General features: G+C 38.7%; 2 protein-coding genes across 4 annotated transcripts; one reads left to right on the plus strand and one right to left on the minus strand.

Moving 5' to 3' along the window:
• The first annotated feature begins 955 nt into the window (after positions 1 to 955).
• C9orf72 (C9orf72-SMCR8 complex subunit) lies at positions 956 to 27,834 on the plus strand. Of its 3 annotated transcripts, none has more exons than XM_043891126.1 (11): positions 956 to 1,087; positions 6,933 to 7,420; positions 8,658 to 8,717; positions 14,791 to 14,886; positions 15,639 to 15,703; positions 16,959 to 17,031; positions 18,732 to 18,848; positions 21,584 to 21,819; positions 24,574 to 24,631; positions 25,626 to 25,735; positions 25,841 to 27,834. In XM_043891126.1, the coding sequence occupies exons 2-11, from the start codon at positions 6,977 to 6,979 to the stop codon at positions 26,025 to 26,027; spliced, it is 1,446 nt and encodes a 481-aa protein (XP_043747061.1). In that variant the 5' UTR covers positions 956 to 1,087; positions 6,933 to 6,976; the 3' UTR covers positions 26,028 to 27,834. The 3 variants fall into 3 exon arrangements, with proteins under 3 accessions (XP_043747061.1, XP_043747063.1, XP_043747062.1); XM_043891127.1 differs by lacking the exon at positions 956 to 1,087 and adding an exon at positions 6,742 to 6,830; XM_043891128.1 differs by lacking the exons at positions 16,959 to 17,031; positions 18,732 to 18,848; positions 21,584 to 21,819; ... (1 more) ...; positions 25,626 to 25,735; positions 25,841 to 27,834 and having other exon boundaries at positions 15,639 to 15,707.
• LOC122686045 (GTP-binding nuclear protein Ran-like) lies at positions 19,675 to 20,650 on the minus strand. Its single transcript, XM_043891129.1, has one exon. The coding sequence runs from the start codon at positions 20,609 to 20,611 to the stop codon at positions 19,961 to 19,963; it is 651 nt and encodes a 216-aa protein (XP_043747064.1). The 5' UTR covers positions 20,612 to 20,650; the 3' UTR covers positions 19,675 to 19,960.
• Positions 27,835 to 27,974: the final 140 nt, after the last annotated feature.

Here is a 27,974-nt window from a genome sequence, read left to right on the forward strand (position 1 = left end):
GTCTATTTCCGCAGAGAGTATAGGTATGAGAGAATCATTTTGTGTATTTCTTCCTCTGAATGATAAAGATATGCTATTCTATATTTATAAAGATTTAAAATGTTAAGTGCTACTCATCTGCAGCAAATAACCTGAATATACACATGTGCAGACCAAAAGGCTGATTTAACTCGAGGTTTTAAAAAAGAAAAAACAACTTACAACACATCAGAGAATAACAAAATATATGTTCAAAGGTTAGTAAAAACGCAACTCATTCACACTGTGCAACTAGCTAATAGGATCTTTAAAGATGTGAAAATCACGCCTGAGAAAATGCTTACATGTAAAGAAGACAAAATTGCGGTACCTATACATTGTGGGAAAGGAAATTGCCTAAGGACACTTGGGGTGAAGTTACAGTACACTGAATTGTGTTATAAATAAAAAAAAATCCACTCATTCATCAACTATTTGTTGAACGCCCGCTACCTGCCAAACACAAAACAATTAACAGCCACCAATTCGACTTTACTTTCTAGGGGCCCGGCAGCCCTCCAGGTAAACTATAGAATCTTCGCTTCTAACTTCTCACGCTAAGTTTACGGAGCCCGTCTTTGAGCAAAGGGATAGAGCAAGAAGGCCCCGCCCCTCCTCTCGCCGGCCTCGTGCGTTTACGTAATCGTATTTCGAAAACGCCAAGACGTACCTACGGTGTCCCACGAGGAAACGGTGGAGCTGCAACTTGTTCCGCCCGCGTGAAAGATGGCGCTTGATGCGTCAACCATCCCCGCTGCCCGGTTCCTTCCTTACGGGGGCGGGGCCTAGAGAGGACGGGTTCTTAGGGAGTGTGTGGTTTTGTTTTTCCCGCCCTTTCTCTCCTTTCCTTTGCTCTCACTATATTCGCGGGGGGTGAGCGAGGAAAGATCGGAAAAAATTTAACCAGGAGAAGAGCACAAGGCGAGAAATGACCGTGGCGTGAAACCAGTTCGGGGACGCGACGCGCACGTGGGCGGGGCCGGGGGCGGGGCCAGAGCCGCGGGGGCGGGGCTGCGGTTGCGGTCCATTTGCCCGCGGCGGCGGCGAAGCAGCAGGCGGTGGCGAGTAGGTGAGTGAGAAGCCGGCGTGTAGGTGGCTGTTTGGGCTTCGGTGGCGGGGATCGGGCGACGGCGGCGGTGGAGGCTCTCCCAGGGCTTGGCTCCGCGGGTCTTCTTTTTACTCCCTTCTCCCATGACCGAAAGCGGGCGTCGGGTTCTCCAGCCCGGCGACTAGTGCAGTTGCCTGCATCCGGGCCCGGACTTCCCGGCAGCGGCGGTGCAGAGATAGGGGCTTAGGGTTCCGTCCCCTTTTCTGCTTTCCCGCCCGCAGTCCCCGAGCTGGCTCCTTCCCGGGGTCCTGGCGTGAGATCCGAAGAGATCGATCCGTCGGATCCCTGTGCAGCGGGCTCGAGGGGAAGGATCCTCGGGCACCAAGAGGCCTGGCCCGGGGAAGGCCAGAGGGCTGGAGGCGCGCGGCTGCTCCGGACCGAGTCGGGGTCCGAGAGAGGATGAAGCGGGATGGGGTGGGCTGGGATAAAACTACTGGCCTACAGAATTGTCTCGGTTTCGAGGTTTCTAAGGATTGCTGATGTCCTGGAATTTGGGGCGGTAGTTCTAGACTGGGTTTTGCTCCCGTTCTGTGGTTCGTGACCTGTTTACTTCTCTTCTCCGAGATTGCACAGACTTAAAGGAAGTGACCATTATGATTTGGGCATCCGTTGACTGATGGTATCAGTTGCAGAAAGAAGTGCCCTGATTACGCGTCTGCTTTGACCACACAGGGTCTGACTGGCCCTGGTGCTCTCCATCAAGCTTCTGTATTCAGGAGACTGGGAGGTCATGCACTTGCCCGAGAGAGGTGGCCCTTTCCGAAACAATGGAGATTGTTAGGCTTTAGTGAGAAGAGTCTGACTGTGGCCAGTGGATAAATTCCGATTCAGACTGTTCTCATCTTTCTTGTGATCCAAAGCAGGCGGGGGGAGGGGGGGGGTGTCAATCCATCTGGCATTTAAATTTGTACAAAGAGATTGGAAAATACTGTTATATCTTAACTGATGATCTTAGACGTTGGAAAACTTTTAAATTGATGTGAACGTCACAGAAGCAGGAATATAATATATGGGAAATTAATAGCCTGGAGTCAGAATACTTGAAATACGATGGTGTTATGTGACACAGATAGTATTGTCGGCACCTTGTCAGTCTAGGAAAGCCCTGAATCAGTTGGAAACTAACATCATGATGAATGTACTCTGTGAAACAAAAACAAGAGACGTGATAGATTGTGCACTAGGCCGGTAGTAACCTGCCCCAGGGAACAATTACATAGGAGCTAAAGGGTTTTTTCCCCCCACCTTATAAAGTTGATAAAATAGTGTCGTTTTTTTGTTGTTGTTTTTCTACTGGCTCTGTTAGCAATCCAAATTAATTTTCAGAGAAAGAAAAAACCAAAGACTTCTATCTTTCAAGACTGCCCTGGGGCTCTGTTTTAATTAAGTAATTCTAAGGAGTAGTAGGTTAGCCCGCCTGTTTGAGAAACTGGAGCTGTTGAGAGATGGTCAGATAGGGCTATGGTGAACTACACCTCTGAGTCTTGGAAAGTGTTGCAAACTCTTTTTTTATCTGGCATTACAAGGAGTTCAGTGTCAATAAAATCTGTCTGGGCAGGTCCTATTTTGGAAGGCGGGCTATTTTATTAGGACCCTGCTTCTCTTAGGGTTGTGTGTGTGTGTGCATGTGCGTGCTCAGTCACTCAGCTGTGTCTGACACTATGACCCCGTGGACTGTAGCCCCAGGCTCCTCTCTCCATGGAATTTACCAGACTAGAATACGGGGGTGGGTTGCCATTTCTCCATCCAGGGGGTCTTCCCACCCCAGGGATTGAACCCAAGTCTCTTGAGTCTCCTGCATTGCCAGACAGCTTCTTTACCACCGCGCCATCTAGGAAGCCCTCTCTTAGGATTGTGAAGTCTCTCGGTCGTGTCCGACTCTTTGTGACCCCATGGACTGTAGCCTACTAGGCTGCTTCATCCATGGGATTTTCCTGGCAAGGGTACTGGAGTGGGTTGCCATTTCCTTCTCCAGGGGATCTTCCCAACCCAGGGATCAAACCCAGGTCTCCAGCATTGCAGGCAGACACTTTACCCTCTCTTAGGATTGGGAGGTAATAAACAGACAGCATGATTATGAGAAGTGTGGGCCTAATGATGGTTGAGTTCTTCTTTACAACAGCAGTAAGGGCCAACCAACTTTCTAAATATCAATCAGAGAAGAGATGGCTGATTTTTAGCAGAGGTTTAAAAAAAGCAAAACTTTAAAACTACCCCTGGGCTAACAATTTTAACATGTGGTAATTAATCTTTATGTCTGCATGTGTTGGATTATTTTCAGCAAGTATATTAGGTACACCCTCATGAACCTGTTCTTTGTTTACAGGAGTGTGGCAAGCCACTGTGTCACCCAATTTGGATCCTGGCTTACCTCAAAACTTTTGTTTCATAACTGTCTGGTGTAGCCAGCACTACATGTAAAAAGATATATTGATGAAAGACTCTTGATTTCAAGCCATTTCTGTATATATGGATTTTCTTTACCAAAGATGATGACTTTAACTGTTAGTAAATTCATTTTACTGCTCTTTAACTATACTTCTCTGTGACTTTAATTTCTTAAGTTATTTCTGCTAGTAGGATTTAAAGCTAAACAATTCAGCATAATCTTCATCCTTTATTTTCTTTCTGATGATACTAGCAGTAAGATTGAACGTAGTTAGTGGCCTATAATAGAACAGTTTTCACAATTAGGTAAAAGGTTGTGCTGTAATCTAACCAGATTTTGTTCCAGGGCTCAATTCCACTTAAGGAAGTGTTTTTTATTTTCAATACAATGATGAAATGTTTGAGTGGCAGTATTGCCTTTATGATTATTCACCTTTTTTATCCAAAAAGGAAGAACAAAAGAATATGTTACAGTATACTTGTATGGGTCTGTGTTTACTTAATGCATCTCCTTGGCCTCTAAAGTTTGCTGTTATTAATTACCTTAGCATCATTACAGTTTCTATTCAAATTATATTCCTATATTCTGTCATTGTAAAGTATTTAAATGGTATCTGTAACAGTGTATTTTTTTTTTTTTTCCTGACTGAGTCATGTGGCCTACAGGATCTTAGTTCCCTGACCAGGGATTGAACCCACGCTCCCTGCATTGGGAGCATGGTGTCCTAATCACTGGACCACCAGGGAAGTCCCAACAGTGGATATTTTAAGCAAGCTATACAACTTATACTGAGTGTAATTCTAAAGTCTATTAAATTGATACAGCACATTTAAAAATGTGAATATTTCCTAAATGAATTTCTAAAATAAAAAATACACAAGAACTGTCTTTGCGTTAAACCATTTCTGCACATACTTAGAGTAAGGCATTTTGCCAAACGCTGTATATCTATTCTTGACATCATGATAAAAGTGCTCATACAACACTCTAAAATTAGAGTATTTTATTTTTTGCTTTTCATCAGTCTCTGAGCTCTCCTGACAAGGTGTAGAAAAAGTTCTTTATTTGAAGTAAAATGGTTTACTTTGACATGAATTTAGTTATAGATCAAATCTTATTTCTAAAGCAATCATACAGGCAAAGATAGATATATCATAGCTCACCTATTAACTACTATCCTTTACTATTAGGTAAGACTTCCCTGGTGGCTCAGACGGTTAAAGCGTCTGCCTGCAATGCAGGAGACCTGGGTTTGATCCCTGGGTCGGGGAGATCCCCTGGAGAAGGAAATGGCAACCCACTCCAGTACTCTTGCCTGGAAAATCCCATGGATGGACAAAGGAGCCTGGCGTACTGCAGTCCATGGGGGTCTCAAAGAGTCGGACACGACTGAGTGACTTCACTTTCACTTTTACCATTATAATGAATAGATTCCACAATTTTAGACTTGCCTAAATAAAATTGGCACTGAATATGCATTCAGTGCATATTCAATTTTAATATTAGACAGGAATGATTCATTTTGCATTCATACCTCATTGAATGTACAGTGTTAGAGTGATTCATTGGAATGGGTTAAGATGTCAAAATGGCAACCCACTCCAGTGTTCTTGCCTGGAGAATCCCAGGGACAGGGGAGCCTGGTGGTCTGCCGTCTGTGGGGTCGCCCAGAGTCGGACACGACTGAAGTGACTTAGCAGCAGCAGCAAGATGCCGAAGAAACCTGGATTCTAGTGTGGTTCAGTGACCTTGGGCAGTTCACTCTTCTCTATTTTCTCAGTAGATTGAAAGGGCCCATCCAACCATTTAGTTAGTCCTCTACGTGTTTTAAATAATTAAAGCTTTTTTTTACTTCAGCCATTTAGTGTAGAAGCTTCTTTGTAATGATAAAATGCCATACTGCTTTCTTGAATAGCATATTAAATATATTTCTTATTTCTTGAACAGCATATTAAATATACTTACCTCACTTTAAACACCTGTGTTTGGCTTTAGTACCCTTGATGGCCAAAGAGTATGTTGAGAATAATCATGTGTGTTGTGTTTCCTCGTTTTCTCGTATGGTTCCAGATTGTTGTGGTCTTATAATCTTTTGTCTTTCTTTTCTCTCTGCCCCCCCGGCCCTTAGCAGCTTTTAAGGTTTTCTACTGCCAGGTATGGACTGCCGTAACAAAGTACCACAAACTGGGTGATGTAAATATGATAAAACTGTATCCTGTCTCAATTCTGAAAGCTAGAAGCCCAAAATGAGTGGTTGGCAGAGGCATGCTCCTCTGAAGACTCCAGAAAAGAATCTTTGCCTCTTTGTAGCTTCTGGTAGTTACCAGCACACACACCTTAGCTTGCAGCCACATCACCCCAGTTTATTTTCATCTTCACATGGCCCTGTTTCTGTCTGCACGTCTCCAAAGCTTTCTCTCCTTGTCAGGACACCAGCCATTGTATTAGGACCACCCTGATCCAATACCACCTCATCCTAACTTGATTACACTTGTTTCTAAGTAAGCTCACAGGGGGTAGGACAGTCCAGCCCACGGCAGGTGCCATGGTCTCTTGGTGAGCCTTCCCTTTCCCAGTTGGCTTCTCTTTAATTCCTATGGGTCAGGAACCAAATAGCCAATCATATTAGAATTGCAAATAGGCTGGCTACCCAGAAACAGTGAGGATCTATACAATGAGCTTTAGTATATAATATTTCATAGTAATGTTCAAAGGCTTTTTTTAAGGTCATTATTTCAGATTTCTAAGTGTGTATCCTGATTATAAGTGTTAATTTACTACTGTGTATCATGAAATTATCATCACATCAGCAAACACTTAATGTGCACCTGTCATGCATAGTAGAAGACATGCTTTCACATCTTTTTGACTGGAGAGGAGAAAACCACATATATCTAAATCATTTAAGTTTTTTTTTTTTTAACCTTAGAGTGCACTTTTTTTTTTTAATTGAAGTATAGTTGGTTTACAGTGTTATACAGTGTGTACAGCACATGGATATATCCACTCTTTAGGTTATTTTCCCAGATAGGTCATTGCAGAGTATCGAGAAGAGTTTCCCATGTTACGCAGCAGGTCCTTATTAGTTATCCATTTTAAACAGAGTAGTGTGTATATATCAGTGGGCTTCCCAGGTGGCTCAATGGTAAAGACTCTGCCTACCAACGCAGGAGATGTGAGTTTGATCCCTGGGTTGGGAAGATCCCCTGGAGGAGGAAATGGCAACCTGCTCCAGTATTCTTCCCTGGAGAATCCCATGGACAGAGGAGCCTGGCGGGCTGCAGTCCACGGGATCACAAACAGACGGACATGACAGTATGCACACACGTGTATATATCAATACCAACAGTTGTGTTTTTGATGGATGACTTTTAAAATCGCTGAACTTGATCACTGGTCTTGTATGTCATTGTCCAGGTATCCCTGGAGCTTTCAGATAATGTGACAGTTGGGATGCAGTGATGTCGACCCTCTGCCCACCACCATCTCCAGCTGTTGCCAAGACAGAGATTGCTTTAAGTGGTGAATCCCCTTTATTGGCAGCGACCTTCGCTTACTGGGACAATATTCTTGGTCCCAGAGTAAGGCACATCTGGGCTCCAAAGACAGAACAGGTACTTCTCAGCGACGGAGAAATAACTTTTCTTGCCAACCATACCCTCAACGGAGAAATCCTTCGAAATGCAGAGAGTGGGGCAATAGACGTGAAGTTCTTTGTCTTATCTGAGAAAGGAGTAATTATTGTTTCGTTAATCTTCGACGGAAACTGGAATGGGGATAGGAGCACCTATGGACTATCGATTATACTTCCCCAGACAGAGCTGAGCTTCTACCTCCCACTTCACAGAGTGTGTGTGGATAGATTAACTCACATTATCCGGAAAGGAAGGATATGGATGCATAAGGTGAGTGGGTTTGGAACTTATTAAGCATGCTAACCTAGCCACTGAAAGTTTACCTTCCAATACATTTATTTCTGGCTTCTTAGGTGGCTCAGTGGTAAGAGCCCGCCTGCCAATGCAAGAGACTGGATTCAATCCCTGGGTGGGGAAGATCTCCTGGAGAAGGAAATGGCATCCCACTCTAGTAATTCCATGGTCAGAGGAGCCTCTCAGGCTACAGTCCATGAGGTCACAAAGAATCAGACACAACTGAGTAGGCATGCAAGCACATTTATATGTAATTTTTAGAAATTATATACAGTTAACTTCAAACAGGAGCTATTATTAGCTTCTACCATATTAGGTACAAATCAATCTAGGCTTATATTTGTCGTTTCTAACCCTGGAAGGTAGGAGATGATGGCTCCACATTGTAAACAGAAAACCAAAGCTTAGAGAAATTAAGAAACATAAGCTTCCGAGTCTGGATTTGTCTTGCAACATGTTTGACTCTGAAAGCTTGTTTTTGCATTGCATGACCCTGTCTTTCACTCACTGTGTATAGTGTAAGCAGTTTAGGACAATTGTTTCATAAGCCTTTGCCCATATAACCTTTGGTCCCTTTAAGTTCTTTGCCAAGTTCCCAAATTTTTAAAATTAAAAAGTTGGACCAAATGGTATTCAGAAGATATTCCTTTCGATATTGTGACTTGAGCTAGAGGAAATTATTGTTATCACCTAAATCCTATAGTTTAATATATAGTGATATTTATATTTCCATATACTGTAATTCTGACACATGAGAAGAACAAATTTCATTCTTTCTGCTTTGCAGTTTGATACTAATATGGAAATCCAACTATGTTTCAAGGTGTACCTCCTTAATTCTCACGTATATAAAAATAATTTAAAATCTAGCTCTGTATTCCCTAGATTCATCTTCATCTTATCCAGTTTGAAGAGTACAAATCACTACTTTCTTTTGTGAAACTTTGCAGATGTTACATTGACTGTTTTTCTGTCAAATTACATTTTTAACTGCAGACGAAAAGGGTGTTATTTTATTTCGTATTGTCTATGAGAGCATGGATTTGTTGGGTGCTTCCCACCCACCCCTCTTTTTTTGACCCTAAAGTGGAAAGTATTTTTCCCATGAATTAAATTACCCAGGAAGATGTCTGCCATTTAACTGTATTGTGGAAAATAAACAAGTATTTAAAGGTTGTGGTTTATTAATTTTAATGAATTTTCTCTTGCTCAGGAGAGGCAAGAAAATGTCCAGAAAATCGTCTTGGAAGGCACAGAGAGAATGGAAGATCAGGTAAGGTGCAGATTTCTCATCCCCGGACATAGCCAGACCCACCACTGAGGGCTGTATAAAGCTAACGGGTGCTTCTGTTAAACTTCCCTGGTGTCTCAGATGGTAAAGAGTCTACCTGCAATGCAGGAGACCTGGGTTCAATCCCTGGGTTGAGAAGATTCCCTGCAGACATTATTAGTTTGACAGAGCAAGCCTAAATGCGAACAGAATCTTTATGGAGATAAATGGAATAACCTGGATGAAAACTTCCGTATCTTAGACCTGAAGAGTTAAATAAATAAAGGATAATAAGAGCTGCATCTACAAATTAATATTTTGCTACCTTTTTTCCATTTGCATAGGATAAGTTTTGGACAAGTTGCGCATAGTAAAAATTTTAAGTGCTATGTATTAGATTATTTTTTTAAGGTATTGCTTCTTAAGTATTTCCACAGAAGTAGTTGTAGCAGGAGAGTGAGTACCCCTAAGATATCTGGGAGTACACACACAGGTCTAGGCATAATACTTCTTTGAAGTCTCAATTGTATCTTTAAAACTCTTGCAATGTTTTTTAATTGGAGGATAATTGCTTTACAGTCTTGTGGCAGTCTCTGCTGTACATGAACCAGGCATAAGTTTGAATTTGTATACATCCCATCCCTCTTAAGCCTCCCTCCCCGCCCCACTGCACCCTTCTAACAGCACCAGGGAAGGCTCCCTGTGTTACACACCAGCTTCCCACTACCTATCGATTTTACACATGATAGTGTGTGTCTGTGTCAATGCTCCTTTCTCAATCTAAACCTCATGCAGTTTACATTTTATTCCGTGATATATCTATTTGTTTTACTATTACGGTTTGCCATTAGTATTCCTTACCTTCTTACTATTCTGGCTTCTGGTGGTATCAAGTCTCCAGGAAAACATCTCATGTTTATCCCATGGCTTTGAATATCCTTAGGGAGCAGGCACCAGGGTTTGAGAAGCATGATTGCAAGGGTATAGCTTCCGTCATGGAAATTAATTACAAAGCATTTCAACCCAGGGCAGAGATTTTCTGAAGGGAGATCTTCCCCCAGGGAAAGGGTTCTCTGCTTTTACTCTCATCGCCTCTGGCCACCCTCGTTGCTCCTCTGAAAACTCCAGTGTAAACAAGCCGCCTCTCTGGTTCTCTTTGGGGTGCCTGAGGCAAATGGTATTTTAAACAATAACTTTTTCTACAAATTTGTCAGGATATAGGAACATAAACAAGGCAAATACAAAATGGTATAAAATGACCTTCTTTACAAAATTTATATGTTTATACTTTTGTAACATTTACAAAAGTCAGAAGGAGGCAGATATGGGGAAAGTTCTAAGACTTAACAAGAAAATGTTTCCCTTCATTCAGAGAAGCCTGGCTTTCCTTGCAGGCAGTAAGAAGTGTGCCCAGGAAGGCGGTGACTTTCACCAGCCTCTGGATGTACCTTCTACTTACGGAGGAACTAGTAGAGTTATGTCAACATGATGAAATTTAGAACCCAGTAAAATTCTACGTTTTCTGGGATTTTTTTCAAACCAGAAATCTGTGCTTATAAAGTTGACAGCTATTAACGTTAAGGTTATTTCTCTTCTAAGCCCTCTTAAAAATGTCATCCTCCCCTTTCTGTGTCAGGAGGAAATTATACTTGGGCTTCCTTGGTGGCACAGATGGTAAAGAATCTGCCTGCAATGCGGGAGAACTGGGTTCGACCCCTGGGTTGGGAAGATCCCCTGGAGGAGGGCATGGCAACCCACTCCAGTATTCTTGCCTGGAGAAGCCCCATGGACAGAGGAGCCTGGTGGGCTACATACAGTCCATGGGGTCACAAAGAGTCAGACATGACTGAGCGACCAACCACACACATAGTTGAACAAACAGGAGGTTTTTAAAGGGGAACTTTGCTGCTGAGAAATTCAAGACATTTTAGAGCCTCTTCTGTGTTCAGCCATCTAGTATTTGTTGTTGTTAAGCTTCAGTGAGGATCTCCGTTTGCTTATGATGATAAATGTCTGAGATGCTGTGTATAAATAGTATATATGCCTACACCATGGGGTCGAAAAGAGTCGGACACCACTGAGCGACTGGACTGAGCTGAAAGGGAAGGTATGTGCTCAGTCACTCAGTCGTGTCCCACTCTTTGCGACCCCATGGACTGTAACCCACCAGGCTCCTCTGTCCATGGGGATGCTCCAGGCAAGAATACTGGAGTGGGTTGCCTTGCCCTCCTGCAGGAGATCTTCCCAACCCAGGATCAAACCCAGGCCTCCCCCACTGCAGGCGAATACTTACCGTCTGAGCCACAAAGGAAGCCCAAGAAGACTAGACTGGGTGGCCCATCCCTTCTCCAGGGCATCTTCCCAACCCAGGAATCGAACCAGGGTCTCCTGCATTGCACGTGGATTCTCTACCAGCTCAGCTACCAGGGAAGCCCCAAAGGGACGGTATTCTCCCATAATTATCCTTTCTGAAAAGGAGTCACCTGATAATTGAGTTCTTGCAAATCTCACATCATGTGGTTACAGTGACTTTATTTTGAGCAGTAAATACTATTTGATGATGATATCTAGTCTAAAACAAGTTTAATCATGCTAGTTTTAGATGCTTGTAGCTGTCATATGATAAAATTATTTTACAAGAAAGCAAATTTAACACAAGGTCAATCATTAGTCTTTTTGAATTACATGTGTTGATTGTTGGAATTATAAACTTGAGATTTAAAAAATAACTTTAAAAAGAAAAAGCAATGAAGGTTTTATATTCATAGGTTACTACAGGATGGAATTTTTTTTATAATAAAACATCCTGAGTGATACAAGGGGGCCTATGACAGGATACCGTATCCAGAGGCAACATCATATTTAAATTCTAAAGCAACTTAACATGATATGGGGCCTTGAAAACTAGGTTAAGTCACTCAGAAAAAGGACTGGTCGTAGGAATGCAGAGTTTCTACTTTAAATATGCGTGTAAGGAGCCTCAGTTCAGTTCAGTCGCTCAGTCGTATCTGACTCTTTGCGACCCCATGGACTGTAGCATGCCAGGCCTCCCTGTCCATCACCAACTCCCAGAGCTTGCTCAAACTCATGTCCGTCAAGTCAATGATGCCATCCAACCATCTGATCCTCTGTCGTCCCTGTCTCCTCCTGCCTTCAATCTTTCCCAGCATCTGGATCTTTTCCAGTGAGTCAGTTCTTCACATCAGGTGGCCAAAGTATTGGAGTTTCTGCTTCAGCATCAGTCCTTCCAATGAATATTCAGGACTGATTTCCTTTAGGATTGACTGGTTGGATCTCCTTGCAGTCCAAGGGACTCTCAAGAGTCTCCTCCTACATCACAGTTCAAAAGCATCAGTTCTTTGGCACTCATCTTTCTTTATAGTCTAACTCTCACATTCGTACATGACTACTGGAAAAATGATAGCTTTGACTAGACTGACCTTTGTCTGCAAAGTAATGTCTCTGCTTTTTAATATGCTCTCTAGGTTGGTCATAACTTTTCTTTCAAGGAGCAAGCATCTTTTAATTTCATGGCTGCAATCACCATCTGCAGTGATTTGGGAGCCCAGAAAAATAAAGTCTCTCACTATTTCCATTGTTTCCCCATCTGTTTGCCATGAAGTGATGGGACCGGATGCCATGATCTTAGTTTTCTTAATGTTGAGTTTTAAGCCAACTTTTTCACTGTCCTCTTTCACTTTCATCAAGAGGCTCTTTCGTTCTTCTTCACTTTCTGCCATAAGGATGGTGTCATCTGCATATCTGAGGTTATTGATATTTCTCCCAGAAATCTGGATTCCAGCTTGTGCTTGGTCCAGCCCGTCATTTTGCATGATATACTCTGCATATAAGTTAAATAAGCAGGGTGACAATATACGTCCTTTCCCGATTTGGAACCAGTCTGTTGTTCCATGACCAGTTCTAACTGTTGCTTCTTGACCCGCATACAGATTTCTCAGGAGGCAGGTCAGGTGGTCTGTTACTCTCATCTCTTTAAGACTTTTCCACAGTTTGTTGTGATCCACACAGTCAGAGGCTTTGGCATAGTCAGTAAAGCAAAAATAGATGTTTTTCTGGAATTCTCTTGCTTTTTCTCTGATTCAACAGATGTTGGCCATTTGGTCTCTGGTTCCTCTGCCTTTTCTAAAACCAGCTTGAACATCTGGAAGTTCACCGTTCATGTACTGTTGAAGCCTGGCTTGGAGGATGTTGAGTATTACTTTGCTAGTGTGTGAGATGCATAATTGTGCAATAGTTTGAACATTCTTTGGCATTGCCTTTCTTTGGGATTAGTATGAAAACTGACCTTTTCCAGTCCTGTGGCCACTGCTGAGTTTTCCAAAGTTGCTGGCATATTGAGTGCAGCACTTTCACATCATCATCTTTTAGGATTTGAAATACCTCAACTGGAATTCCATCACCTCCACTAGCTTTGTTCGTAGTGATGCTTCCTAAAGCCCACTTGACTTTGAATTCCAGGATGTCTGGCTCTAGGTGAGTGATCTCACCATCATGATTTTCTGAGTCGTAAAGATCTTTCTTGTACTCTGTGTATTCTTGCCACCTCTTCTTAATATCTTCTGCTTCTGTTAGGTCCATACTATTTCTGTTTATTGTGGCCATCTTTGCATGAAATATTCCCTTGGTATCTCTAATTTTCTTGAAGAGGTATCTAGTCTTTCCCATTCTGTTGTTTTCCTCTATTTCTTTGCATTGATCACTTAGGAAAGTCTTCTCTCTCCTTGCTCTTCTTTGGAACGCTGCATTCAGATGGGTATATCTTTCCTTTTCTCCTTTGCCTTTAGCTTCTCTTCTTATCTCAGCTATTTGTAAGGCCCTGTCAGACAACCATTTTGCCTTTTTGCATTTCTTTTTCTTGGGGATGGTCTTGATCACTGCCTCCTATACAATGTCACAAACCTCCATCCATAGTTCTTCAGGCACTCTGTCTATCAGATCTAATCCCTTGAATCTGTTTGTTACTTCCACTGTATAATCATAAGGAATTTGATTTAGGTCATATCTGAATAGTCTAGTGGTTTTCCCTACTTTCTTCAATTTAATGTAAGGAGTTTAAATATAATCATTTCATTAAATGTGAATGAGGGGATAAGTTTTGTTCTTAGATTGATCTTAATTATGTGATTTTAAAAACATGTTTAGCTAAAAACTTATAGACATATGACAATTTCATCTGCCTCTGTAAAAGTTTGTGATTTCAAGATGGGCAAAACATTTTGCAGGAGTAACGGTGGCAATGAATACGTGCGGGAGCCACCCGTAGTTGAGGCACTTCACACATGCGGTGTTCTCTATTGAGTTTTCAACTTCATTCTATAAACTGCAGATTTTAAAATTACATTTTTGAGATGTAAGCAGTCATAGTATAACCTTGAAAGAACACTAAAGGAAACTTGTCTTCTTTACTGATTCTTAAAAATACATGCTATGACTTTGATTTGGGTAGATTATACCTTATTATGAATATAGAGATTGAGTATTGACTCAAACTTTACTACTGAGTTATCTACTGAGAATTTTAAAGCCTTTTTACGCTTGTCTTTCCCCATTTTTAATATAAAATGCGTCGATGATCTTTGATTAACAACAGTTCTTATATCTCACAATAAAATTGCAAAGGAGATTCTTTCTAAATTTGGTGTGCTGATTTAATTATTGCATGTAAATGATAAACCAATGATTCCATTCTGACTAAAAAAAATTATTCCTGGAAGAATGAAAAGGAGTTTTAAATAGCACATAAGACTTTTAGAAATAGAAAGGTTTGGGAGTAGACACTGTTTGAGGCTGTGTTTGAATGTATGTCCTCAGGTGCTCAGTCGTGTCTTGACTCTTAGCGACCCCATGGACTGTAGCCCACCAGGCTCCTCTGTCCATGGGATTTTCCAGGCAGGAATACTGGAGTGGGTTGCCATTTCCTCCTCCAGTGTTTGAATGAGTTATCAAGTATTTCTGTTAAAGGGTGTTATTCTTTGCTTTCCGTTTTTGATTTGTTATTGCCAACTTCCTCCTATATTGTGTGATTTTCTTCACTTCATTTTACTTTTTTGTGCAGGGTCAGAGTATTATTCCAATGCTTACTGGAGAAGTCATTCCTGTAATGGAACTGCTTTCATCTATGAAATCACACAGTGTTCCTGAAGAAATAGATGTAAGTCCTCAGTTGTCATGTTAAATCGGAGCAATGGTACCATTTATTAATTCCCCTAAGTTATATTACTATTACATATATTCGTAATGTTCTAATTTTAGTAGTACACGTTTTTATCATACATATCATTCAGATGAATTATGAGCCACTTTAACAAACACATTTAAAATCCTGAATTTAATGGCCAAGCAGAGACTTTTTGGTTAGTAATAGTAGTTACGATAAATTTATTTAGTTAAATTGTCCACTTTTATATTTCCTAGAAGTATGAGAATTTCAGACCTTAGAGAGTCAATCAGTGTTTAGTGCAGTACTTTTTGTAAGAAAGCAGTGTACAGATCACTAGCTGCTAATGGAAGTTCCCTTATCTTCACTAGTGTGATTTCCTTAATTGCTCATTTGTTGAGGACATTAAGAATTACACACTATAGACGTGAAGAGAAATCTTTAGGCAACTAATTTAGCCGCTTCCTGACTTTGTAATTAAGATTTGTTTCCTGATTGTGGCAGCTCAGAAGAGGAAGTAGTTCTTGTAAAAACGGCTGCTTAACCTGTCTCACCAGCTCGCGCGTCATTTGTTCTGCAGGTTTCCATCGGTGACACAGATTGTTTTGTGGGGATTTGTGATGCTCAGAAATGAGGGCAATGTGTCATATTAAACCTAGACTTCAGAAAACTTATGTATTAAAATTTTATTTCAGCGTTTTGTTAACAGCCAGAATATTCTTTTTTTTCCTTTTGGTGCATTTTAGATAGCTGATACGGTTCTCAATGATGATGACATTGGTGACAGTTGCCATGAAGGCTTTCTTCTCAAGTAAGAATGTTGTTTCTTTTCATAAAAGCTGGATGAAGCAGATGCAGATCTTATGCTCACCTGTGACAAGATTGGGAAGGAAGGGAATAATAAGAGAATGCCTAACTAGATTATTCTAGGGTCAGCAAGGCACGATTGAGTTATTGCTTAGCTTTGCGTTGCTTCTTTACTTATTACATACCTATGATGCATTTGATGCGACTCTTTTTAATATTTAAGGAAGCTGAGTTTCCCAAGTGTCTAGATGAGAATTCTTGGACCCTTGTCTGGTTCTGGTTTCTTGTTTTTCTTCTCATTAAAGAACGCTTTCTAATTAAGTTGTTATACTTAGGCCTAGAAAAGAAAATTCTCCTATTTGTACCGATCCTTTCCTTGTCACAGTAGATTTTAGAGTGTGAGCTCTAAAATCAGGCATCCTGGCTTGCTGCTGTGTATCCCTGAGCAAGCTACGTGAGCTTTTCCTCATCTATAAAATGGGACAATATTACCTACTTCATAGGAGTGTTGTAAGATTGAGTGAGATGAATCGTATTGGGCATTTAAAAGTGCATGGCACATATGGGCACATAATAATAGCAAATAGCTAACACTTTCTGTTTATTTATTCTAAGAAAAATGATAACAATGATAATGGCCAGTATTTATTGAATGCTTGCATGTTAGTCCCCTAAGTGCTCTGCCTGCGTTTATAATCTCATCTTCTGCTTGAGTGTTTCTTTACAATTACAGATTATCATGAAATTTTGTTTTAAAAAATGAGGAATGAAAGGATAAAGTCCTTGCTTTTATGTCTGCAGTCTTCTCCTGTAGGCTCATGATGGGGTCTTAAAGGCCTGTGTTTAACCTCAAAGCCTTACATGGCTGGAATCAGAAGCGCTTTAGTCCTGATTCTGCTCAGTGTCAGCCACTCATGATGTTATTTTTAACATCATGTTAAAATGATGTTATTTTTTAACATTTAACTTTAAACAAACCACTTTAACCTCTTTATACCGCAGTTTCTTCCACTATAAAACAGTGATATTTTACTAACTGCATTGTTTTAAGGTTCAGATAGAATCTGTGAAAGGCATGTGGTGGAAAATGCAGAGTACTATAGAAATGAAAGATGGCATTATGATCAAAACTTTGGTGTCCATCATTTAAAGCTATTCAAAGTTTTTTGAAGTTCACTTGTCTTTTTTTTTTTTAGTTTGTGAAATTATTTTACAGTCAACACTTTTTTAATCCTTTTTTTTTTTTTTTCAATTCACAGTGCTATCAGCTCACACTTGCAAACTTGTGGCTGCTCTGTTGTAGTAGGTAGCAGTGCAGAGAAAGTAAATAAGGTAATTTATTTTGTAATCCAGCAAATGATCTGATTTTTTAATACTGCTAATGTATGTGGATTGTTATTTAAAGGTTAGGTTGCAATCAAGATGATCTTATAATATTAGGAAGCAATGTAATCTGACCAAATTACTGGGACACCCTATGGCAAAAATAAGTTTAAAGTAAACTATCTGAAAAGGAAGTCATTTATCAATTTCATCATGAAAATTTATAAATACTAGTCTCAGTATTGTATAAATGGTTTTGAGAATATTTTAAAATCAGATGTTTTTAAAAATATTTATCTTCTATTTCCTGATGTTATCTTTAATGTATATGAAGATAGCCATGTTCTTTTGGTACTAATTCCAAAGAAATGGTATCTCATCATTCATCTTGATTTCATTACCTTGCTTTTCCCTCTAAGTCTTTTCCTTTTAGGGAACTATTGCTAGTAAGTGGTCATTGGAGGTTTTATGGCAACATTTGTGACCACCTCCTTTAGTCCTGTATGAGAATCCATGAACCTTTCCAAACATTAGGTAGTAAACTAAGGGGTTTTTGTACTTTTCTTCACTGATCAGTAATTGGAAAGAGATAAGTGTATGTAGCTTATCAATTTAAGCAAACCTAATTTTTCAGGTTTTACACAAGAAGTATGTTAGGAATGATTATTTGCTTGACAAATAATTTCAAAATTTTTTTTTTCTGTGATAAGCTTCCCTGTAGACTTACCCAACCCTTGATTTACCAAAATTATATTTCTGATATAACCATTTATGACAGATTAACTTACCTGTTATTATATTATATCTAGTGGTTTATTATTATCTCTGCTGCCCCAAGAAGGTGGCTTTCAGTTCGTGTCCTACAAAGCTTTCAGGTTCCATTACCCTTCCCAGTTGCTTCTTGGGAAGAAAAAGCCTCTATGGTTGGGGTTCTATATTTTACAAACATTTTTCTTATCTACCATCCTCTTTTAGCTTAATAGCTTCTCTTTTATCTTTTTAATTTGAGGGGGAAAAATCACTAGTTTAAAAACCACTATTTTAATGTAAAAACTTTGAATATAATCTGAATTCTGAGATAGTTACATGGCTTTTTATTTTTTCCTAATAGATCTATGATCAAATCTTGTCAGAATGATAGGTTTCTAAACCCCAACCAAATGGATTGCTTATTTCAAATTAAATTTGATAGAATTAATTCTTACTCTATTCAAGGATTTAGAAACTCTTTGATATTCATTGTGATGAGATTTCACATATAGAACTTTTAAACAGAAGATATAATTCTGCCTAATTTAACTGCATTTAGTTTTCTCATCCAAATTATTGCTGGGTGGCTATGTAATCAATAATTATATTAGGTCATTATTTCCTCATAGAAGATTAGGAATAAGGTTTCCATGGTAAAATAAGTTTGAGAAAGTCTGCATCTTGTATCAGTTACCTAGAGAGTCACAGTGTGTATTCAAATAGTAATGGTTTTGAGATACCATACAGTTAACTTTACTAACATTTTCCAAGCTTATTTGTTATTAGTTAAGCAACAGCTGTTATATCCCATAAACTATTCCAGGTTACTGAGAAATACTTATTTCTCAGAATAGGTTTTATTGAAAGCAACACCTGAAATTTCTATTCAGGTCTCTTTCCTAAGCAAACTAGTGGCCTTTTTATCCATATTTTAATGCTAAAATATTTTCATTTTACAGATAGTAAGAACATTATGCCTTTTTCTGACTCCAGCAGAGAGAAAATGCTCCAGATTGTGTGAAGCAGAATCATCATTTAAATACGAGTCAGGGCTCTTTGTACAAGGCCTACTAAAGGTACAGTTTCCATTTATCACAAGTGAAACCAACTCTTTTAAAATCATGTTTGAGATTCTTTATAAATATATGTTGAACATTAGCATTTAATGTGTCTTGTGTTTGTATGGTAAGGAGATGATATGCTTTTCACAGGTCTGAGCATGGAGTGTATATCTTATAAATTTATAGTTTGTGTCAGTAAAACATCACAGAATAGCTTTGTGTTTCTATTTGGTTTCCCATACCTGTCTGGTCTCAGGATTTTTTTTTTTTTTAATGTGCTTGAATCAGTTTACACAACTAAAATGGGAACATTTCTTATTTACTGAACAGATTTGAATTTTTGTGTTACCATTTTATGTTTTATGTAGCACATTCATTTACTGAAAAGGAAATGTTAAGCTGCTTCCTGTCTTAAAAAAGTGTATAGGATTTGAGTGGTTTCTGTATATCAGTGTGTATGTATATATAAGAAAAAATTTATTTTATATTTTTTCTTTATTGAGTCTGATTTTCAAGGAGCAAAACAGATAAATATAAATTAATAATTATTTTCAATAATTATGGGAAATCCTTACTCGCTTTATTGAATCTATTATTGATGTTTCAATTATCATCAGAGATATGAAGAAGTAGATTTCCTAATGATTATGTGAGTCTCTCAGAGTGATTGCTTTCTTGAGGATATAGGCATGGTAAAATGAAAGAAAAAATACTAAAAATTGTTGCAAGTAAAAATTATATTCAGCTTTTACATTTTCTTTTTTTTTTTTGATATTTGAAATACAACTTTATTCTGATTCTAAATGAAAAGGAATGGGAATGACAGTAACAAACAAGATTCCACCTCTCAATATTGTCATGTGACTACATCAGTCTTATATTTGAAACTCAAGGAGGAAACAACTGTGTTCCAAAACACCTAAATATGCAGGTCCAAAAAATGAAGGTATTTTTTTTTTTAAGTGCCACATTCATTCCAAAGCCCATCCATCTCCTTCAGCATCCAAAGATTAAGCACATGTTCTGCTTAGCTATATAATAAAGTGGCAAACACGCTGCACCATGGACATCACAGGACAGTTGCCTATAAAACTAGACTTCTGACGCTGGGCCCCAGCTTCACTTTCTCACAAGTCATCATCTTCATCCGAGAGAGCAGTTGTCTGTGCAACCTCTAAATCGTGCTCATACTGTGCGGCCAAGGCTGGGTCCATGACCACCTCTGGCGGGGCAAGAGCAGGCATGGCGACAGACTCCAAGTTAGAGTCTCCAATCAATTTTCTAGCAAGCCAAAAGAAGGGCTTTTCAAAGTTGTAGTTACTTTTGGCAGAAATGTCATAGCACTGAAGATTCTTCTTTCGGTGGAAGACAATTGACTTTGCCTTAACCTTTCTGTCCCTAATATCCACTTTGTTGCCACACAACACAGTTGGGATGTTCTCACACACTCGTACCAGATCTCTATGCCAGTTAGGCACATTCTTATAAGTAACTCTTGATGTTACGTCAAACATTATAATGGCATGCTGAGCTTGTATATAATAGTTATCTCTCAGTCCACCAAATTTCTCCTGACCAGCTGTATCCCATACATTGAACTTAATAGGTCCTCTGTTGGTATGAAACACAAGAGGATGGACCTCCACACCCAAGGTAGTTACATACTTCTTCTCAAATTCACCAGTCAGATGACGCTTCACGAATGTAGTTTTTCCAGTACCACCATCACCAACCAAAACAAGTTTGAACTGAGCTTGGGGTTCTCCTTGGGCAGCCATCGCAATGTTACTTCCAGAAGCGTCTCCGCACCCATCTGACTCCAGCTTTTACATTTTCAATAGTATGCTTGCTCTGAGCTCAGAATAATATTGTTTAAATATAGAAACTACTTAAGGGAAACTCATTTTTTATTTGATATGTACAGATCTGAAAATTAGAACTTATCCTATCAAAGGCATAATGAGGTACTTGGTACTTTTATTTCCTCAGCATCTTCTCACTTATTGTATAATTTTATCCATTAAAGGGACCTATACCAAATGCATAGCAGAGAATTTGAAACTACAATTTAATGAAAACATGTTTGTTAAGAATTTTCCATGCAAGTTTAAATTGTATAGCCGTTTAGAGCATACTTTGATATTATAACAGTAGGTACTTGTTATATGGCAACTGACTACCCAACTGACTATACCTGCAAAGAAGTATACTTACTATAAAAAATGCATTTTCAACTGATACTTAACAGAACATATGAATAACCAAGAATATAAAAAGTCACTTGTAATCTCGTAATCCATTGAATAACCCCTATTAATATTCGGCATATATGTTTCTGGTCTTTTTCTTCTTCTGTATTTTTTTCATATCTTCCCCTTTCCCCGCCAGAAAATTAGATTATACTCTTCATGTTTTAAGCTCCTTTTTTCACAATATATTATGAACATCTTTCAGTATCAACACATAAACATTGGCAACTTAATTTTTAGCAGCTAAACAATAAATTACTTTCATTTATTCAAATGAATAAATACTTATTTCCCTTTTTGGGTGCTCGAGTTGCTTCTGATGTTTTACTATTTAATCCAGTGCTATAGCACACACGTCACTCAAACCTGACACACAACCATGATTCATCTTCTGGGATAAATTTCTAGAGCTGAACTTGGTAAGTGAAAGCCAGTTTTTTAAATTAAAGATAATCTTCCTATCTTTTGGTGTAAAAGACAGTTTTCTCTTCATCCTGACAGGATTCGACCGGAAGCTTTGTGCTTCCCTTCCGGCAAGTCATGTACGCGCCTTACCCCAGCACACACATCGATGTGGACGTCAACGCCGTCAAGCAGATGCCGCCCTGTCACGAGCACATTTACAATCAGCGTAGATACATGCGCTCAGAGCTGGCAGCGTTCTGGCGAGCCACTTCAGAAGACGACGTGGCTCAGGACACCTTCATCTACACAGATGAAAGCTTTACCCCCGACTTGTACGTCGTGCCCTGCTTTCCGATGTTGTCATTGAGCAGTATTAGCAAACTGTCTTTCATGAGTAGAAACACACAATCCAGTGTTTAAAAGGGAAGGCATATATTAATTATGCTCGAAGAAATCTTTGGTGAATCAAGCATTTTTTTCTTCAATGTCTATTTTTCTTAGTATGATTGTGTTTGCCATAAGCTAAGTTAGATTAGTCCTTAAAAATAAGTACTTAAGTACTTAATTAACAGATATCCACTGAGCCCCTAGTTACAAGGTGCTAAGGTTTGTTGTTGTTCAGTCGCTGAGTCCTGTCCGACTCTTTGCCACCCCACGGACTGCAGCACGCCAGGCCTCCCCTGTCCCTCACCAGCTCCTGGAGTTCACCCAAGTCCATGTCCATTGAATCAGTGATGTTGTGGTTAATGGTGGCCACCCAGACAGCCCCAGACCCAGGTCCTTCCATTGCTTATAGACTAGTGTATAAAGGTCATTAAGAAGCTTATGTATTGACTAAACCAAGGAGGTATTGCTAAGTCTTTCTTTCCCTTGATATATATAAATATAAAATACAGCAAAACTGTGAAAATACATTAATAGAGCATTCTTTTATATTCTCTTGTATTGTGTTATTCATTTCTTACCATAAGGTCTGATCGGTAAATTAACAGAGAAAGTAATAATAAAATGTTGAATGTGGACCCAATTAAGGAAAAAATAAAAAAGAAATCTGAACTGTAAAACACTTAAATAACTGAAAAAAACACTGAAATCAGGAAAATAAATTGTTGTATACAATCATGGTTCTCTATACCCGGCATATAGAATGTGCTCGGTAAATACTGACTAGTAAATAATCCAGGTGTGAGTGGATAGGGCAGCAGTAAAATTGGAGCAAGCAACCCTATCCTGTGTCTTACAGAAGAATTTTGAGCTGAGGCAACAGACTTGGGAAGCGCCAGTAGTCAGAGATCAGGTGCTGCCCACAAGCATAGCAAAGGAACACCGTGTCCTAGGAATCCCGTCTCATGTGTCTCTAGGTTCAGAAAGATGGCTTCCTCAGGAACCAGCTCTTCCTGGCTGTCCATTTTTTCTGTTTCTTTGGTAGGTTGCTGCAGAGCTCTTTCAGGGGAATTTGGTGAACTTTATCTGAAGTTCTGGAATTTTTTTTTTAGAGGAGATACATGTATGGTTTTAATATGTCTTACTCATTTTAGCCAGTTGTGTTGGCTTCGCTGATTTGACAAACTTTGATGAGCCACTTGTTCTTGTTTGCTGATCATAACAAAGAATGTCATGAACTTTGAAAAATTGTTCTCAGCTGTTAATTTTCTAAACATAAAATTATCCAAAAAATAATATTTTCAAACTCTAGATCGATGTATTATTCACTTTTATGTCTTATGGACATATTTTACTTTTCAGTTTATTTTAAGAATATTACTTAATTTTAAGATGTTTTAAATTTTAACTCTTAAAAATAATTTCACTCACTGCCTAAACATGAAAAATCAGTCACTGAATATACTCTTTTTATGACACTTTGCTTCATCTAATTCCCTTTTGACCAAGACAATCAAATTATAAAGTGTTCAGAACACTAGACTTAAATAGCTAAATTCTCTCTCCAAAGCCAGAAAATGGGTGCTGTCAGTATCCACACTGGCCACCAGTTGAACAGCCAGTAATTGTGAAATGCTGATTTTTCTTTCCCCTTTTCTGAGTTTCCTTCTTCTGTAGTAGGGAACACCCAATTCTCTAAAACTAGGAAGTTTTAGGTACTTTGCTATTTACATCTGCACACACATCTCTTTCTTGCTATTTCTATCAGGTATATGATGATCCCTACTATTTTGTTTCTTTTCAGTTAAAAATTGCTTACCTTAGTAAATGTTGTTTTACCCCTCTGACTTGAGTATAGCCTAGTATCCCAGTAAAGTCCTTAGCGAAGTAGAAGGCAGGAAAAGGGAAGGAAGAAGAGAAAGATCAAAGGGGGTTGGGACCTGGGAAATAGATAGTCTTTTTAAAGTGCCTACAATATCCTAAGTTGTATGGTAGATGAACATTATCTCAGGTGTGAATTGGAACTTAATTTCTGACTCTGCTCATTGCCGACGTAGCTAACATTTTCTTAGGTAGCTGATTGATGTTCCTCACCAGATGATGGGCTGGTGGATGCAAACCCAGTGGGCAAGATGTTGGAGATAATCATCTGTGTGTGTTCCTTATTCCCACTTGAATGTTTCCTAACATTCATCCTCTTACTTTTTTTCTTCCGAAACCGCTTATTAGGAGTTATTAGTACATGAAGTTAACCTTTTATGTTGTTTTGGTTTTTAATGGTATTGGTGTATATTTATTTTTGTTGCTGTTTTATGTTTTCGAGATGGCAGGAATTGGTAGTTGCATTTACCAATTGCCTAAGGCTCTCAATATTTTTTTATAAGGTGAGGTATTACAATACATTGATAGATACGTACATACCCTTCCTGGGACTGCTTACAATATTAAAAAGAAAATAATTACATTGTGGCCTGACAGACTCCAGTAATAGATAGATAAATGTATCCTTGAGTTAAAATGAGTGTATTAATCTATTTTATTGTATTTCCAAATCTATTTGTTGTATTTTATTGTATTTATTTATGTAATTCTTATAAATATGTTTATAATCCCATTTCGAATAATTTAGTTTGGTTGGTGTGAGAGGTTGTGGAAAACAGCTTTGTATAGCCATGTCAACATTTGGTCTGTTTTCTTCGTAGGAATATTTTTCAAGATGTCTTACATAGAGACACTCTTGTGAAAGCCTTCCTGGATCAGGTAAGTGTTAAACCTGAGATTGTCAGAGTGAATGATATGACATGTGTTCTGTTTCAATATATCCCACAATGCCTATAGAATTAGCTCCTTTTGCAGTTTTATCTCTTGATTTTTCTAAAGTGTCAAAATTATTTTTCTGCTGAATTATTTGTGGAAAGTAGTTTGTATGTTAACAATTGAAGATGCAGCATCCCCCAGTTTAAATAATAACTTCTAAGCACTAATTTATAACCCAAGGATGTTTTCTTTTAGTGAAGGGACGTTTTGTACAAATGTTGTGTATTTGCCTTAATTAAGCAAAAAATGTTTTTAAGACTTACTTAAATGATAGCATCCTTACTGTCTCGTTTCTTTGTAAAAGATCTATGTTTTAAAGAAAATTTTAGATTATATGGGTCTTATGTCTTAAAATAGAGGGACTTTGTTATGATATCACTCTAAGGATCAGGCCAGGAAACAGTTGTCATAGATGTAGCTTTGAAATAATATAATCCTTGTTAACTAGAAATTTTGGATCCAGGTCTGTGTGATCTGTGACATGTTTGCAAAGTTCAGGGATAATTCAAAGTCATGTAATTCCATGCTTCCCAAGCAGAAATAAAATTGTTCTACCACTACCCATGCACCCCCACCCCTCAAAATAGAAAAATATGAATATCTCAAAACCATAGTGTAAGCACAGCCCAACCTCTAGGAGCTCCAGTTTTATTTGAAGATGTGGGCAGAGAAAAGCCAAAGTAACACAACCAGAAGTAACCTATATCATGATTTTTAATAAAAATAAATATGGTTGTAGTCTAAAGTAGAAGGACAATTTTGAGTCCATTCTTAAAGAGGAAGCAGAACTGTCAGACCGCTCCAGTATGTCCATCTATGGATGATTGGGGAGAGCTGCTCAAACGTGGGTTACCTGCCAGGCACTACCAGCAGAACCATGCTGTGGATAAGCAGAACGGGAGCAAAATATTTATGAGCATGCTTCATTTTCCTGCAGGTCTTTCATTTGAAACCCGGTCTGTCTCTCAGGAGTACTTTCCTTGCACAATTTCTGCTCGTCCTTCACAGAAAAGCCTTGACGCTAATAAAATATATAGAAGATGATACGTAAGTCAGTTTCCTCCATGGAAGAAGAACCTTCATTAATTGCTTTCATTTTGTCCCCTTTGGACCTTTTCTATCTTATAATTTCTCTTATATCATTATTTGTAGGCAGAAGGGGAAAAAGCCCTTTAAATCGCTTCGGAACCTGAAGATAGACCTTGATTTAACAGCAGAGGGCGATCTTAACATAATAATGGCTCTGGCTGAGAAAATTAAGCCAGGCCTCCACTCCTTTATCTTTGGAAGACCTTTCTATACCAGTGTCCAAGAACGAGATGTTCTAATGACGTTTTAAATGTGTAAGCTGTTAAGAATGTTTCGTCACAATCATAATTGCTGCTAAAGTAGGTCGGTGATGCTGGGAAAGGTGACTCCCTCGGGTCATGCTCTAGAGCCCTACTTAGCAATGGCAGTTAGTTACACTACAGTTGTCAAAAAAGTTTGTAAGGGATGTCAGGGGTACAGTTAAAATAAATGCACCTTTTCCTGGATGTGCTGTCTTAGGAGACACACTTATTATGTTTACAATTATAGTAAATAGTATTGCTGTCTTTGAAAGATGTAGGATATAAACTTGACCACAACTGCTGTTTTTTGAAACTTAACAATTCATGGTTTACAAGCATCAGAGTGATATCTGAGTTAGCTTTCACAGGCATAAGACTAGTTGACTTTCCATCTCTTGATGTTCCTTGGTATGTGGGATTACTGTAGTACTTTTACAATCAGCTACAAACCAGAGTATTTAGATTCTTTCAGCTCCACAGAAGGAAGGTAGCTTGAACATAGATTAAGTTTTAGAAAGAAAATATTGCTCAAGCATACATGTTACTGAAATCAATTTTAAGATCCTACTTTGCAGACGTACTCCTCGGCATTCAGTCTGGGTAGAAACGTCAGGCACTATGTATAGTCCCGATGATGGTGAACCACAGTCAGCGTGTTTTTTTCTGTTTGTTTGTTGAGCTCTGTCACAGAAAATACAGAGAATTGGATTTTAATGTTTCCATAGTTATTGCCAACTTTTCCAGTTACTTTTCATTATTTTTGAGCCAAACTGAAATGTGTACCTCCTGTGCCTTTTTTTTTCCCCTTGGAAAATGTAATCACTTGGAAGAAGTTCAGATTTCCCTAGTCACTCATTTTTATCTTGTTTTCCTCTTGTATAGTCTTGCTCTGATTTAGTAATCATTATAACTCAGATTATTAAATGGAATAGAAAAATACTCACTAGTAAGATTTCTTTTCAAGAACGAGAATAATATTGTCTTCCTTAAATTTCTGCCCATGTTTTTGGAGTTGTTGCCATGTCTCTTTGCCTTCATCATACAAGGACTAGCAGGAGAAACTTTACTGACCTGCTGTTTTTACTAGGTGCTACTTTGGCAGAACTAAGTGGTCAATTTCTTTTGTTTCCTTCCTGTGTTTGGACCATTGTGCTAGCTATAAAATACCCAATTAACCTAATTCTGTGCTAAAACAGTATTGACAAAACAATATACACAAGCATAAAATATAGTTTTATTTAAAACTGTGGAAATAACATAAAAGGGAAAGATATGTATAAGAAAGGGAGAAAAGTGATAGAGCCCCTCCACCCTTGCCCACCGAATTTCACCAGAACCAACATAGGTCCTACCAACCTTTCCCATCACTAACAGGAAAGGTGTAGAAGTTTTAGACACACACTCAAGTTTTAGACACACTGAACCTGATGAGGGACACTATGGCTCAGTCATGAAACCGTGTACAGATACCACCTTGTTGAACCCCGTATTCAGTGCTGTTTACTTGCTAGAATATTTAAGTGCTAATTATTTTCTTTTGCTCATTTATTGTACTGTTGTTTGGGATGCAAGTTGTACAGTGAAATAAGTTATTGAAGCATGTGTGCACATTGTTATATGTCTTTCCTCCTAGATGGAGAATTTTGAATAAAATGTCTGAAATTTTGTCTCTCTCAGTTATTTGCTCAGAAAAGCAGTGCTATATTGAACGTCTGATTGACTTCCTTCTTAGCTGACAATCATGGTGTATCTAAACAACCTTTATTTTACTGATATTCTCTTTTGAAAGAAAATATATTAAAAGGTTCTATATGATGCTGGAATCATATGGTGTGTTTTTTTGTTCGTTTGTTTGGTTTTGTCTATTAACTCCCAAGATTGTATTCTGATTTTTTAATTTATATATTAAAATAGCAGATATAAGATAATGCTTGGGCGAATTCTTTTTTCTTAGT

The sequence above is a fragment of the Cervus elaphus genome, chromosome 29, assembly GCF_910594005.1.
Source record: "Cervus elaphus chromosome 29, mCerEla1.1, whole genome shotgun sequence".
Taxonomy (NCBI): domain Eukaryota; kingdom Metazoa; phylum Chordata; class Mammalia; order Artiodactyla; family Cervidae; genus Cervus; species Cervus elaphus.